The sequence below is a fragment of the Pavona decussata genome, unplaced genomic scaffold (assembly GCF_977016875.1).
Source record: "Pavona decussata unplaced genomic scaffold, jaPavDecu1.1 SCAFFOLD_321, whole genome shotgun sequence".
Taxonomy (NCBI): Eukaryota; Metazoa; Cnidaria; class Anthozoa; order Scleractinia; family Agariciidae; genus Pavona; species Pavona decussata.
The window spans coordinates 211,014-226,751 of NW_028145711.1; the positions used below are offsets into that span (position 1 = coordinate 211,014).

A 15,738-nucleotide genomic window follows, 5' to 3' on the forward strand; every position below is an offset into this window, starting at 1 on the left:
TTTCGAAAACGGTCTACGTGGTGTCCAGAGAGAAACAGAGATGTGGTATTAGAAACTTATGTGACTATGCTGGAGAGTAAGATATTCTCACAAGATTTGAGGGTTCGTTGTCAAAGAAATTTGTCGAAGGAGGAACAGAAAGCATTGGACAATTTGAGGGGATATACCGATATCATTATAAAGCAGGCGGATAAGGGTTCAGCGGTAGTGGTTGTGGACAGGGTACGGTATGTTGGTGAAGCCATGAGGCAGTTGAATGATAAGGACGTCTATATTCCATTGAATGAAGACCCCACAGCGGAAATGATTGAGCTAATTAATGGAAGAATTCGTGGACTTCATGGTGATGGCTATATTAGTGATTCAACTCTGCAGTACTTATTGATTCACAGTGACGCGAGAGCTGGGCGTTTTTATCTCCTTCCTAAAATCCATAAGCAAAATTTCCCGGGACGGCCGGTGATATCTGGTTGTAACACACCTGCAGAAAAAATTTCTGCTTTTGTGGATTATCATTTGAAACCTTTGGTGCCACAGATTCCCTCTTCTGTCAAGGATACTAATGACTTTTTGAACAAACTTAAACATATGGAGAAGTTTCCCGAAGGGGCAATTCTGGTCACTCTTGACATGGTTGGCCTTTATCCTAATATCCCCCATGATGAAGGTTTGGAAGCTATACGAAAAATTCTGGATAAGAGAATAGACCTGGAGATTCCTACCGCTCATATTGTTGACTTGGCGGAATTGGTTCTCAAGAACAATAACTTTGAATTTAATGGTAGACATTTTTTACAAAAACGTGGTACAGCCATTGGTACCAGGATGGCACCGGCCTACGCTAATATATTTATGCATGACCTTGAATCGCAGTTACTTGACTTAGCTCCAGTAAAGCCCTATCTGTGGCTCAGGTACATTGATGATATTTTCATGATTTGGACGGCAGGAGAACGATCACTTCAGGAGTTCCTGCAATGGATAAATCAGTTTCATGATACCATCAAGTTTACATGGGACTGGTCAAAACAGAACATTCACTATCTTGATGTACAAGTTATCAACAACAATGGTGTTCTTGAAACTGATTTGTATACTAAGTCAACTGATAAGCATCAGTACTTGTTCCATACTTCATGTCATCCTAAAGGGGTTAAACAAAGTATCCCATATGCACAGGCTCTTAGGCTCAGACGTATTTATTCTACTTCTACTGCGTTTGAGCATAGGGCGGCTGATCTTAGAAAGTATTTAGTTTCCAGAGGTTATCAAGAAAATTTTGTTCGGGACCAAATACATAGGGCTCGGGTAATAGACCGGGGAGAGCTACTTGCACCCAGGCCACGAACAGCTAACAAACGAGTACCGTTTGTCATCCATGTCTTCCTAATATAGGGGGAATTCTAAGAGAGTTACATCCGCTTTTACACCTCTCCAGTAGGTGTAAGCAGGCCATTAAAGATTTGCCCCTGATGCCGTTTCGTCGTCCTAAGAGTTTGGGGGACTATCTGGTTCGCGCTAAATTAAGACCTCTAGATAGGGGATCTGCGGGTATGCGAGGAACTCATAACTGTGCCAGTAACAGATGTGATGTTTGTAATTATCTCATTGTAGGTGATAGTTTCTCTAGCCATGTTACTAGTACAAGCTATACTATAAATCATAGTTTGGATTGCAATTCCAGGTATGTTGTTTATTTAATCAGTTGCAAGGTTTGTGGTGTCCAATATGTTGGCTCCACCACCACAAAGTTTAGATTGAGGTTCAACAACCACAAGAGCCGTTTAAGAGCCCATTCCAAGATGTCTGCTGCCAATAAGGAGAGCGATGACCTTGTTTATAGACATTTTTATGGTCCTGGACATCACAGACTGCAGGATGTTAGCATCCAACTATAGACAAGGTTAATGCAAGAGAAGATCTACTTGCAAAGGAGGGGCAGTGGGCATATCGGTTACGATCCTTGAAGCCGGATGGGCTCAATGAAAGCGATTTCTTTTTTAGCCAAAATAAGGGGGAACGTATCCGAAATTAGATTTCTGTTTTTTCTATCGAATTACTTATTATATATTCTAGTGGGTAATTTGTATGTAATTTTCCCCTTATTTTAGCATTTATTTGTCCTAGTCACTCATATACTCTCTGTGCGCGTGCTATTGTTAGGCACGCACTTGTTATACATTTTGGCACGCGCGTTTGTTATGTTTATGTTTGAATTGTTACCGTTAATTTCGATTATAGTTGTAGCGCGCATTTTCGTATTTCGGTGGCTACGTATAGATTTGTGTGTAACGGTTTTTCTTCATTCACCCTGAAGAAGACCGACAAGTCGGTCGAAATATAGGTGTTCCTTTAAAAAGTGTCTTGTCTTCATTTGTGTTTGATAGATATATATATATGTATATGTATATGTATATGTATATGTATATGTATATGTATATGTATATGTAATATAATGCAAGAGATAGGTTATTCGGTCATTTATTCGCCACTCTGAGTTTCATGCTTCTTGCGAAGCAATCATCAGGCAACTGCCAGAAATACCGGTTACAATAAGAGAAATTTGAAAATACAGAACAATAGACAATAGATGCTAACTTCTTTGAGTGACGTGTCACACGGCATCGTTATCAGTAACTAAAAAAGAACACTGTTTAGTAGGAATTTCCTAGCATGTCTACAACCTGATGCGAGTTCATTTCTGCTGTTGAGAGTTGACATTTCCGGCCTGCATAATATGAAAAATTTCTCCCACAAACACAGATTACATCTGTTAGATACATTCGAATAGGACCTAGCTTGTTTAACTTGCCGCCATTTAATTTTATACGCAGCCGCAGGCTGTGGTTCTGCCTGGGTCTCAGGCTTAGATTTGTGCACTCGTTTTCAAAACTCCAGGCATATATTTCAAGAAAATCCAACTTTTGTTCACTTTAAGGTGGACTCTTTCACCACATGACATCATGCCAGTCAGCTTCACAAATAATTTACCAGCTATCCCATCATTCAGCCAAGATAATTATTTCAAGAAAATCTAACTTTTGTTTACTTTAAGGTGGACTCTTTCACCATATGACATCATGCCAGTGTGCTTCAGAAATAATTTACCAGCTATCCCATCATTTAGCCAAGATAATTATATCTGATTTTATGAAAACGGGGCGCCCAACTCAAAATGCCTTGTCCACTAAAACTCCCATTGTTTGCTGGGGACTTACCGCGACATGGCAAACTGTTGCTATCCAACAGCGAACTTGAGTCTTGTCTTTATATTCCATGTCTTCAAGGTCATCTGAAAGCTTCTGGTAGTCTGCAATTGAAATCAGAGCAGACTAATGCAACAATACCTTCTCACAACAAGTTAATACTGAGCAGTTTAGTAATCCTTCCCACCCCCTCCATTACAGATTGCTTTTAGAGATATTAACTGGCTTGCACAAACTTTGCTATTGCACAATATTTTCATTCGAGTGTTGTCATTCTTATGTCAAGATCGGTGTGGTCGCAAATAAAATTGTGACTGTTGAACTTGTATAATATAAATTGTTATCGGCCATCAAATATTTTCCCTCGCACGCGATTGGTCTTACGTGACCGAATATACCCCAGCTAAAACTTGAGAATATCCGATGATATTCCCTAAGTGAATTATTCCCCAGTTTCAAAAACTTCAAGGCGCGTCTTGTTTTTAATTAAAATTAATGTCATGATAGGGGAACGGTTTGCTTTTGTGACAGGAGGAGAGATAAACCTTCCGGTCGATAAAGCATTATCAGAAAACAACATACGCTGTAAACGTTTTTGACGGTAAACTGTGCTTCAACGAAATGTTCAAATACTCAAGCTTGTTGCTACATGTTGTGAAAAATATTTAAAGGCTAATAACCATAATAGCCTTTCTTTGGCTTTAAAAATATGCTCAGATATTTGTCCTTGGACATTATCTGCTCCTTGAAGCTCACAGTTTTCCTCGAGCTTCGATCTCGGAAAACTGTTTGCTTCTCAGAGCAGATAATGTCCACGGACAAATATCTGAGGATATTTTCACGCCAGATGGAGGCTATTGTTTATAAATAGTTTACGCTATACAAACCATTAATATTAGATCAAGCTTAATTATGTTTATTTCTTTATTAGGGGAAGTATCACGAAAATTTGCGGTCATTTCAAAACTTAAAAATGTTTGACTGTTAGCAGAAACAAAATAATTGTCAAGTTTGTTAAAAATTATCACCCCAGTACAATAAAACTGTCGATTAGTGTCTCTGGCCAGAGACAGAGTAGGCCGGTTTCGATTAAAAGTTGAAAAATATTAGGCTAATGTTTTTCAAGTTCACGCATTTTTGTTTCCAAAACGCGCGAGAACAGATTACAACTTGTTTCTTTCAAAAATTGAGTTGATTTCGTTCCTCTTGTCATTCTGGAATTATTTGACAGGTGATTGAAGGTCTTATTTCATCATTTTTAACAAAAGATATCAAAAACCTCATGATACTTCCCCTTTCCTTTGTGTTATATTGTCTACCGATCCAAGTAAATGCTTATATCATTCCTATAAAGCCTTACACGTTTCGGCGAATTGTTTTTCTTCAAGCAAATAAGCATAGATTTGATATTAATTGAAGTACTTATGTTGGCTTACGTACCTTTGGAGGTTTCGGGAGAAGTTACGTGTTTAAATACATTATTTTGCTGACCTGAGGCCTGGAATCTGCATGCACATCAGGCCAGTCAGACATTAAGTTTGAGGTTCTGTCAAACGTTGCTACGATCAAGTGGTCGTTTCCTCTCTCCTGACTGGCTAGAGAAAAATGAAAGAGTCAACAAAATAATAAACTCACACAATTAGTTTATCACGGCTAGGTCTAACTGATAATATACACCTGAAGTTAAACCCTGCTTGCTAATTTGAGGTACAGACGCCATTATTGCGGTTGGGACTGAGTCCACGTAACTTTTGGCGCAATGAATAAACATCTTATCTGGCTTATAATTGTTTCACTTAATCGCATGTTAGCCTTCATATCAAAACCTCGGCCAAACGTTTAATCGTTATTGTTTCCACAGTGAAATTTACATGGTGATAAGTCAAATAATAACAAAAAGTGATGGGAAATTGATTACATTATTAAAATATTCGGCGCCTGCAAACCTGTGAGGATAAATAAAGGCCATTACTTTGAGCATAATTCAACACCTGATTTGGCGTCACAACAACGTTTTTGCTAGCAGAATTTGAGCTATAAATACAGCAAAAACAAGTTATCAAATAAATTTAACAAAGACATTTGAATTTAATTCAACAAAATAAACCGAGATTTAATAAGTTTTCCCTACACTCGTTACGTGTCCGTAGACTAAAAATATATACTTAACACCCGTGCCTAAACTAATAAACCGGCGAAACGAATCTGATATGAATAAAGTTCATGAACATTGCTCTGAAATTTCGCTAGAGTATAATTTTTAGCAGAGTGTGTGATTTCTCAGAGTGTTTAGTTTATTCAAGTCTTTATAGTTAACCCTGACATTCGCAACGACTTCGACTTGGCGAATTTGACGGGCTTATTTAAGCTTAACTTTGAGAGATTTGTAGAGAAAAGGCTGAATGCCGCCTTACGTTTGGATGTTTTAGGAGAAACGTATAATACCGCTGCTAATCTTACGGGTACTGGCGACAATTTTAAACTCTTTCAAAGCGTTTACTGCTCGTATACAAGCTTAACTCACTCTGCATTTAATACTCGCGTTTCTTCTTTTCTGACCGGGCAATTCAATTACTAGATTAAAAAAATTAAACTAAATAAGAGAAGTTACGATTCTAGCTTACCCTTGAACGGAAATCTTACTCGAATCCCCTTTTTTGGCACTCCACAAACGAGACTTGGCTTTCTGTCGCCATCTTACGAAACATCGCGGTAATAAGCATGCTCACCGAACTGCGGCCTGTTCGCGGGTTTGTCTACGAAATGCCGAATTGGCGCGATGTCTGGCGCAAAGTTTTTTAGCAAGCTCACATCAGCGTACGTAGACGGCCAAAAGCCTCAGAAAAAAATGGACTCTTCAGACTATTTCATATTCTTCCGTAGGTTTAGCGGCAACAATTTACACAGTGTACGTTGACAGGAAATCGATTTTTAACAATTTTGAAATCTACCCGGCGGGCGTGACGGCAAACGTGAGATTCGCGTTTACTTTTCTTGAACAAGGAGTACAAAAATGAGAATAGTGCAAACTTATTCTGGCCTTTGATGCTAACGCAAAACTGAAAATAGCAAGCGGCAATATAGGATCATGGATCATAAAAAGAATAAACATGGCGACGTGGTCATATCTTATGTTTGCCGTTTGTCGCAAACCTCTCTATTTACTAGAAAGGTGTAGCGCCGTGTTGGCTTTAAAGGGGAAGTATCATGGGAGATCGATGGGAGATATCGTGATTTTTGGCCAAAATTCACTAACTTTAAACTTTGAACATTGTGTCAATTAATTTCTGAATCGCTAATTTAAAGAAATGTTAATAGTGCTTCTCAGACGAAAGGTTGAACCAAAATATAGTACAACTGACGATTTTTAGTACGTTACAACAGCGAAATTTGAAAACGTCCGCCAGACGTTTTTAAATTTGAACCCCTTTCTATCTTGGTCATCTGCCGGCAAAAAATATCCTTGGATATTTCATTGCATTCTGATAGTCTTTAATGGAATTTTTGTCATTATATGATGTGTTACTAAACAGGCGCGTAGGAGGGGGGGTTCGAGGGGTTCGAACGAACCCCCTTTGAAGAGCAATAATGGCGGAAGTAAAACTTTTAAATAAAGTTCCTGTGGTCGAAATACAGCAACCAAAGAAAAATAGAGATATAAACCCGTTCTTTAGGCCTTATATCTTATCCTCAGTAAAAATAAAAATTGTCAAGAACCCTTGGAGATTCTAATTTTTAATGACGTTTTCATTTTTGGTTCAGGACGGACAAGTCGTTGCTGATTCGTGTGCTTCGTCACTAAAAGCATGTGTTCCCGACGACATTCCAACCTGTACATGCTCCTGAAAATTGCTGCCACCCGCTTCCAGTCACCACTTGTGAATGTGAACGTTCCATAAGCACAATGAGGAGGTTGAACAACTACATAAGGTGTACCAAGGGAGAGAGTAGGCTGTCCGCCCTAGCTCTAATGCATATCAAAATTAATATGGTATGCATGAGAATAATGCCTGTCAATCTTGACAAGATAGTTAATTTGTTCTTAGGCCTACACCCGAGAATGATGCAGTTTACCAGCTTGGTGTATGACTATCAGCAGATCGAATAGCTTTCAGAACTTGACAGGGTGCGGAATTTACATTCAACTTTCTTGTTTAAGTTGAAACAATTATGCCGTCGAAATGATGTATGTAGCTTACAAAGCTGCTGTAAAACAAAGTTGTGATTTGCCTTAAGTGGGTCTCAAAATGCAGGAAATGAGATTTCTGGGAACCGGCGCTCAGCAAGATTTGGGGCTCAACGAACACCCCTATCGAAACCTTAGCTACGCGCCTGCTAAAAATAGCGTGATACTGTCCCTTTAAGCCCAAGAGGGCGAGCGGAAATAAAGAAATATTGCTAGATCTTGCTGATTTCGCTTTTGAACAACAACCAGATAAGAAATTATTAGCCATTTTGTTATTCTTTCTATCGACAGCTATTTATCTGCGGAGAAATTACTCTCCCATTGAACATCGGTAATCACCTTTTTTATCATTATTGTTCTTGTTTTATTTTATTTGTGGTAAACTAAAAGCCGTTACCCTTATCAGAAATTAAGATTTAGTTATGAAGAGAGACTAAACTGAAAGGCGGTCTCAAACTTCCCTAACGCTGAAAAACTGTGAATCCCTCCTGCTGTCGTAGGAGCAAAAAAGACAACCGATCAATTTCATAAACCGGCAAACAGTAACTCAGATGTTCGAGAAGTTGAATGTTGCCATTAGCTCGGCAATCGTCGTATAGCATTACCATAATATGTAAAAGAACTACCACCTTCCAATATGTGCTCGCGGAAGCTGGCCAGACATAACGAAGGCTTAAAATCCTCAATTGGAGCTGTTTGGAAACTGAACTTTAATAAACTAAACATGCTCAAAAATAACACGTGACAATCTTCAATTTTTTCTCACCGAAAAAACCTAGAACTTAACGCCTCAATAAAATGCCGGCGTAATTATTCCTTTTTCCCTTGTCATAATTGTTGCGTTTTCTGCATGCCTTGAAGGCACTTCGGATTAGGCCCACAAATTCTCTTGCTTCTATTAGGAAGATAAATCATCCAATCGCAGCTCTTGTTCCCACAGAATTTGTTTCGTCAACTCCACCTTTTTACTTGCAATAAACGTTATTGTGTGCAGTGTTGTTGCCGTCAACATGGCTTTCGCAAACGTACGTCGAGTCATGTTGAAACACAAACGCAGGGCAAAATCCCCCTTATTAGATAAGTTTCTGGCAGAATGTGTCGAAGAGGATGTTAATCAGTTTGTGGCCACATTCGAAATCTTTGAAGCTTATGCAAGTGCAGTTACAGTTTGGACCGATGGAGACAGCGTCCACGGCCAGACCAAATTTTTAATGAAAAAAAGCGGCTTCAACAAGGTAAGTATATATGCTGACAATCTCAGTGTTTGTATTACAGTAGTTATGCTACTACAAACACGCATTTTATCTTGCAGTAAGCGAAATCTTTCTTCAAAGAATTGCTGATACAACAAAACAGCCACTTTATTCCTACATTTCTTATTTTGTCGACAGCAATTGAAAAAAAAATCTTGCAGCACAGTCAAACACGTAAATGGAGCGTCCGGGCAGACATCCAAGGCGGCCACAGGCGCTACTGTGGAATAGGGCTGAAACGGCCTCGCCGTTGCCCACCAGGGTATGAGTTTGGTGGGCAACTAATGATGCAATCTGTTGCAAATTATATGGAGATGTACCCTCCGCCAGTTCCTCCGATAGAGGTGAGTATTCGCGCCTCTTAAGGGCTATTGAGTTGTTGCTCCTGTATTTGCTGTAATGTCACCGGCCCTTATGTAGTCCAATAAAAATTTATCCAACCTTGCATTTCGCAGATTCATAGGGTCCCAAGTGACCCCAGAGGAGCGGGGGTCTGTGCCTTTGCCAATCGAGACATTTCAAGGGGGGAAGTTGTTGTGGAGTACAAAGGAGAGGTGGTGGCAGTTGACGAGGTGGCCCAGAGAGAAATTCAGTTTCAAGCGGAGGGCAAACCATGTTCCCTTATGATCATAGAGAATAGGGGTCCCCAAATTGCGTAAGTCCTTTCTCTAAACATCAGTTAAATAAATAGAGTACTCGTCCATTTTCTTAAGCAAGTTTGTTTGTGCATCTGACTGAAGTGGCAAAATAAAAAAATAAAAATTATTATTATACTTATTATCATTATTATTATTAATATTATTATTATTATTATTGTTATTATCATCATCGCCATTAAATAATAATAATTATAATAATAATAATAATAACAATAACAACAATAATAATAATAATAATAATAATAATAATAATAATAATAATAACAACATTGATAATAATAGTAATAATCATTATAAGAAATCCAAATGCAAACAACACCAAAATTAAATTTCATTGCCTATGAGTAAGTTAAAATGCAGGACGTACAGTTTTAATATGGCAAATAGTAGCTGCTTAGTGTCAGCGTAGTGTTAAAAGTTGTATAGGTAACAGGGCGAGGACAATTCTAACAATGTAGCAATTAGTTTAGACAAAACAGTGTAACTCTCTTAGTCGCCTTCCTAAAAACCTTGCAACGCAATTCAGCCTCATCATGGTTATCGACGCCACTTTGATGAGAAGGCAATCCCGGCTTGAAAGAACAGTGTTTGTATGGAAATCCGATGTCAAATAATTTTCATTAAACATGGCTTCTGAAAAATTCATGAATTGTAAACTTAAAGCACTATGCAAAGGTTTTTACAGAAAAAAACTGAGGAATGTGGCTGTGCTAGAAAGCATCTAGTTGCATTTTGATATTTTCATAAACTTGTCTGTATAGGGAACCAGCCGTAAACTGCGACTAAAAATAGTTCGCGCGAAAAAATACGCTTTCTGGCACAGCTACATCCCTCCAATTTTATTTCTTAAAATCCTTTTCCTAGTACTAAAAGTTTCCAATTCATGAACTTTTCAGAAACAATGTTTTATGAAAATTATTTGACATCGCGGATTTTCATACAAACACTGTTATTTCAAGACGTGTTTGCCTGCTGGTCAAAATGGCGTCGAAAACCGTGATAAGGCCTATTCCCGCAACAAATCATTGGGGTAAAAAATTTTCCTCGCACACTGTGTTGCGTTACGGCGGCCCCAAGATATAGAGGTTAGGCTCACACGTTTTTGATGAAGGATAAACGAGTAATGCAAGCACAGCTGTCCTCTTTAAGTTTAACGCTCAGTGATCAGATCCGGCGTTGTTTAGTGGTTAAATCAGTTGCAGGATATGAACTAGTACTGATGTAACGAGGAATTCAGTTTTGGCCGTTTACAATTGAGGTGTCATGCTCTTTGAGCGACTAATGGGTCTCTCGTTTGCCAGCTGCACGACGAAAAAGCAGTAGTACTTGTTGAGTTGTTTATCGTAACTTCTGGTTGAAGCGGGTGTTCTTTGTTAGTTTTTGTGATTGCATACTTGCAGTAGCTTGCGTGAACCAGGCAATTATCACAATAAGAGTTAAGCGAATTGTATTGGAGACATAGAGAAGTACACCTGTTTCCATTCGAAGCTGTTCCAAGTGTAATTGACTTCTGTCGTAGAGAATATACACTGTTGTACTATTGAATTGGACCTATCCTGCGTGTGATAAATATTTGTTGACACAACTCAGTAACTTCTGAAGGGCAATTATTGTCTTCCATCGTCCATTAATAGCCAACTTCATTTGCGTCAATCATATAAGGATGACATTAGAGACTTTTGAGCAATAGTGGGGAAAGGTAGTGGTAAATAACATGCAAATGCCAATTTTTGATGCAAATCCATATCGACGAGAAGGGTAGTGTTCTCACAGCTTTAGGACCGCGTGGGACCTGGACGATGAGTGCTTGAGAACCGGAAGTCTCTGAATAGTCAAAAGAGATCGACGTTTAACTAAGTGAATACACCGGTAAAGTTTGATAGAAAAGTTCCAGGGACGACCGCGCAGTTCAATTTGAGTTGAAAGTAGAGTCGAGCGATTGGCATGCCTTGGCGATGGCTATTTACTTCGCTACAAGGTTATCAGAGCATGCCCAAGATGTCCTGACAGAGAATTAAACTGACTTCGGAGGAGATCATCGCGCACTCAAAGGGTTGTCATTGCGTTTCGATAACTGGAGAAAAATAGAATTATTCTGCACCCAACCAGACAATCACGCAAGAGGAAGACAGGTTGATCTTAAGCGTCGATCGTCAGCTCAGGTCAAAGCTGTTAATACGTTTACAAAATTTTTGACTGTATAAAAGGCTGATATTAAACAAGGGATGGAGGTGCTAATTATAAATTCTACTAATAAAAGCTAATTATGAATAACGTGATACAACTCTATGAAAATATCGTTTAATATTACAGTGCGACTACTGTAAAACGCTTTTTAAGATGCCTTACTCAGTAAAATTACAGAAGAAAATTTAATGCCAATGAAAAATTGAAAACTGCTCTTTTGTTTGATAGCAACCCTCCCCTTTTAAATCATTGTTATATTTGTGTGCTTTCTTCTGGTAGTTCGTGCCTCTTGCATGGTATGCTGTATTGTTATTAGTTGACTTTGTTGATTATGTATATTGTCGTGTTTCAAATAAAATTTGTGTTCATAAAAAAAATAAAAATTACAGTGCGACTACTGTTACTGGGGTCACTTAAACAAAACTGGCCAATCAGCGTGTAGGACAAGAACAATGAATTTCGACCAAAGCCGATTGAACCAATCACGAATAGAAACAAAAAAAATTAACATCTCTTTCTCTGAGAAAAAAAAAAAACAACTTCAGAATACAAATAACAACGTTTTAATGATTTCCGTACAGTGGAGCTTTCAATTAAACAACCTCTCTCCATATAACGAAGTCCTAAGGATAACGAACAACCTTCATCGGCAGGGCCTTTTACATTGTATGGAACGGAACCTCCATACTGACGATTCAATTTTCCTAGTCCCTTGGCACTTCGTTAAATCGAGGTTCCACTATAGCTACAACTAGAATTTCTTCATTTGGTCAATGCGTATCAAACTAACACTTTTTTATTCTTTGCTTTTATTTTTAGCATCGATCCCTTCCGAGGAGGACAATGTGAAGAGTGAGGTGCAACAATTAATCACTCCTTACATTTTCCAAACCTGAAACCTATCGTAACAGGGAGAAACTCCGAGAACCCCCGCGTTTTTCTGGTAGCTTTGCATGACATTCCCGAAACCGTTGAGTTCCTTTGGAACTACAACGATACGGACTGGGAATGTCATGCAAACAGCCAAACGCTTCCAAATTCGGGAAATTAGGGCATTAATCTAGTTAAGCAATTAATTAGCCAAGCATGGGAAGTTTCATTAATTTATTTGCCGAATGTGGTAATGGTTAAATATTGTCTGGTGACGCGGAAATTTAACGCACAACACGCAAGAGCTATTTCAATGACTATTCCTCAGTTATGAGTATGTCTGGCTCAATTAATGCCTTAATTTCCTTGAGCAAACATAATTCTCGTAAATGAATGAGAATGATGTTTTATTCAAAGTAACATAGGCAACCTCGGATCCGAGTGCTACTATCAGGATTCGAACCTTGGACTGACCTTCCAACTCCGAAGTCCCGTAGGAGCTAAGGCCAATTAATAAGGTTCATTAGACAAACATCCTGTATACTTCTAGGATTTGAATGTCAATGTGTGGCATATACGGAATGGAATAAATGTTATAAACATTTATTTCATTGCGCCTGTGTCACACATTAGTAAGTAAGTAAGTCAGTCAGTAAGTCAGTCAGTCAGTCAGTCAGTAAGTAAGTAAGAGACTTTATTTAAAGAGGGTAACACGTGACGGCTTACGCCGGTACCCTGTGGCCTTTGCTAAGCATAACATCAGTGTAATACCTCATATTCCAATCCTAGCAGTATACAGGATGTTTGTCCCATGAACCTAGTTTAATGGCTTTAGCTCCTACGAGTCACGTGTAGCGCAGTGATCCGAACTAGTAATCAGAAGGTCTTACCTCATTATTGGAAATTAACAGTGCACTGTATTAATGCGATTTTACAAAATTCGCGTTAATTTAATGTATCTTAATTAATGTCGATGTAAATTAATGCACACTTTTTTACAACATAGTTATTTTAAAGCACTTTTATTTCGTTACAAAACCTTATTAGTTCATGACTCCTCTATTTGCTCTTCATAGTCACTATCTTTTGAATTGATAGGATCTAGTTAGGCTTCAAAACCAAATTTTTGGCTTTAAGAAAATTAAAAACATCCGTGCACTTGTCTTGGAAGGTTTTATTGACGAAAGCCAAAACGCAGTTTGGCATTCAGAAATATAAAGTGCGAGTTTGCAGAATCATGAAAATCGCAGTAAATAAAGCAAGATGCTAATCGAAAAATTTGCGATAATTTAATGCATGTAAACCTAGCTAGTGTGTTTTTAGTGTAACGTAAATTTTCTTCGCGTTGTCAACGTGCGTTGTTAATTTCCTAATAATAAGGTAGATTCGACTTGATAGGAGCACTCGGATTTCCTTTTTCCGAGTATGCCTTTGTCACTTTGAATAATACATCATTCTCATAATGATTGCCGTAGTTGAAATAGAGGCAAACAATGTACGAGTTCTTTCTCAGTATACGGGCCCCTTCGATCAGTTTAGCCGAAAGGGGCTATTTGAACTAATTTGCAGAACGACTAAAATTAGTATAATTTTGAAAAAAAAAGTTTTTTTCCAAGTTGTTTCGAAGATCGGCCTAAGGTGTTTATCGTTCTCGGTCTCCTCCATTATTGCATAACTCTGTGAATCCTTATCTGATTTTGTTGCAACATTTTACTTCGTGGAAGCTTTTCCATGCGCAATTTGGTGGATGTAGGAATGGCCAGGATTAAAAACAGGATTCAGAAAATATAAGTGTGTCGGGAAATGTGAAAGTCGACGGATTTGCCTTGAATATATTTAATTTTTTTTTATGTGAACATCTAATCACTGTTGGTTTTTCCTAGCTGTCGACATGGGTTTAGTCCGTCGTCGAGCGTTAGGAATTTTCTATGGGATCACGCTGAGCATGCCTGCTTGGTTTCCTTAACAATATTACGCGGATTACGACAATTACATGATACCAATTTAATTTTAATGTTTGTTCTCACAAAAGAAACTTGAAATTACTTACTAACAGTGATACAACCTAGAAAAGATACTGAAGTTTCACTGCGCCCCTGTTACACTTAGCAGTTCATGCGGCGATTGCACGCGTGCTTAATTTGAAAGAAAAAATAAAATTTTGACAGCGAAGAATACACAGGAATGATCAAAGGTCGTGACCGTGTCGCTTTCACCTCGTTGTGTGGTAAAATAATCTTTTTTCAATGGCTCCTAATTAGCTATTCTTAACTATACTGTTTGCGTATTAAAGGCTTTTGAGTAACTAAATAAAGATAAAACAGTGGATTTTGAGGTTAAATTCTACTTGCTGAAAATTATAATGATCCTCTGATGTAACTACTATGGTTTCGAAAGAGTGTTTAGGTTTGCGCTACACTCTTGATGACTGATCTGAATGTGAAGTACTCTATTTTCGTCACCGCCTGATAAAGACCCTTAATTTACTAGTGTACTGTAAGCTAACATAAAAACCTTGAAATTAAAGCTACTCAGTTTTGGTAAACAAATAATTAAGTACTACTTTTCATACACTGACTAGAAATTGTTGATAGCGATAATTAAAAATCGTAATTCATTTTAATTACTAGTTTGTTATTCCCTGTGTCTTCATAAAGTGTTTACGGTATTAAAACAGCCGTCTAAGACTGTTACACTAAAGTTTTACTGATCCTCTTCATCATCGACGTCTTCACTGGTAGCCGTTAAAGAGGAGTAGAAATGTTTTTTCTTCCAGTTTCAGACAAATACTTTTCTGCAAGCCTTATACAGTTTTGTTTGACATCATTGCGAATAGGTTTCTGTTCATGCCGCACTGGAACTAAATGTTCAGGATTCAGTTCATGAACGCCTTGCTTTCTCTTCACGAACAAAACAATTCTCGGCTTTTCTCTCGTGTCCATTGTAAACCTGACAAACGCTGTCTCGGTGTGATTCCTTAGTTGCAAATTTCCCTGCTCATCGGAAATTTCGCCACAACCAAAGTTTATAAATGCAATCTTCCTTACCTCAAATTTTTCTTTCTCAATGTCTTCACTTCTGGCAATATATTTCATCCTCAGAAAGGATTTGTAGTCCATAATCCAATCCAGATCTACCGAGTAGGCTTGTACGTTTTTCAGGTGACTATTTCTCAACGTCGATGCCCATTGTTGGGGGCTCTCAATTTTTTCTTGGGAATTAAAAAACTGTTGAATACAGCCAAACCGCCTGTCACGGATTGAATATGAGTGGCCCTCCAAAAGAAATTTAAGGTCGACTCGTAGAAATTCTCCCATTTTCACGAGATGATCAAGGTAGAAGAAAAGGTAACATTCTTTAAATTGACCGGGGGAGTT

At 38.3% G+C, this 15,738-nt stretch overlaps 2 protein-coding genes across 2 annotated transcripts; one reads left to right on the forward strand and one right to left on the reverse strand.

The window, feature by feature from the left end:
* Positions 1-3,062: 3,062 nt before the first annotated feature.
* On the reverse strand, positions 3,063-7,103 carry LOC146453888 (uncharacterized). The gene is made up of 4 exons (XM_085095978.1): positions 7,037-7,103; positions 5,831-5,902; positions 4,698-4,801; positions 3,063-3,310 (listed from the first exon to the last, which is right to left on the reverse strand). Exons 1-4 carry the CDS (start codon positions 7,101-7,103, stop codon positions 3,239-3,241), a joined length of 315 nt encoding a protein of 104 aa, XP_084952104.1. The 3' UTR covers positions 3,063-3,238.
* Positions 7,104-8,402: 1,299 nt separating this feature from the next.
* On the forward strand, positions 8,403-12,387 carry LOC146453889 (uncharacterized). The gene is made up of 5 exons (XM_085095979.1): positions 8,403-8,627; positions 8,807-8,989; positions 9,101-9,300; positions 11,771-11,787; positions 12,311-12,387. The coding sequence occupies exons 1-5, from the start codon at positions 8,403-8,405 to the stop codon at positions 12,385-12,387; spliced, it is 702 nt and encodes a 233-aa protein (XP_084952105.1).
* The last annotated feature ends 3,351 nt before the right edge of the window (positions 12,388-15,738 follow it).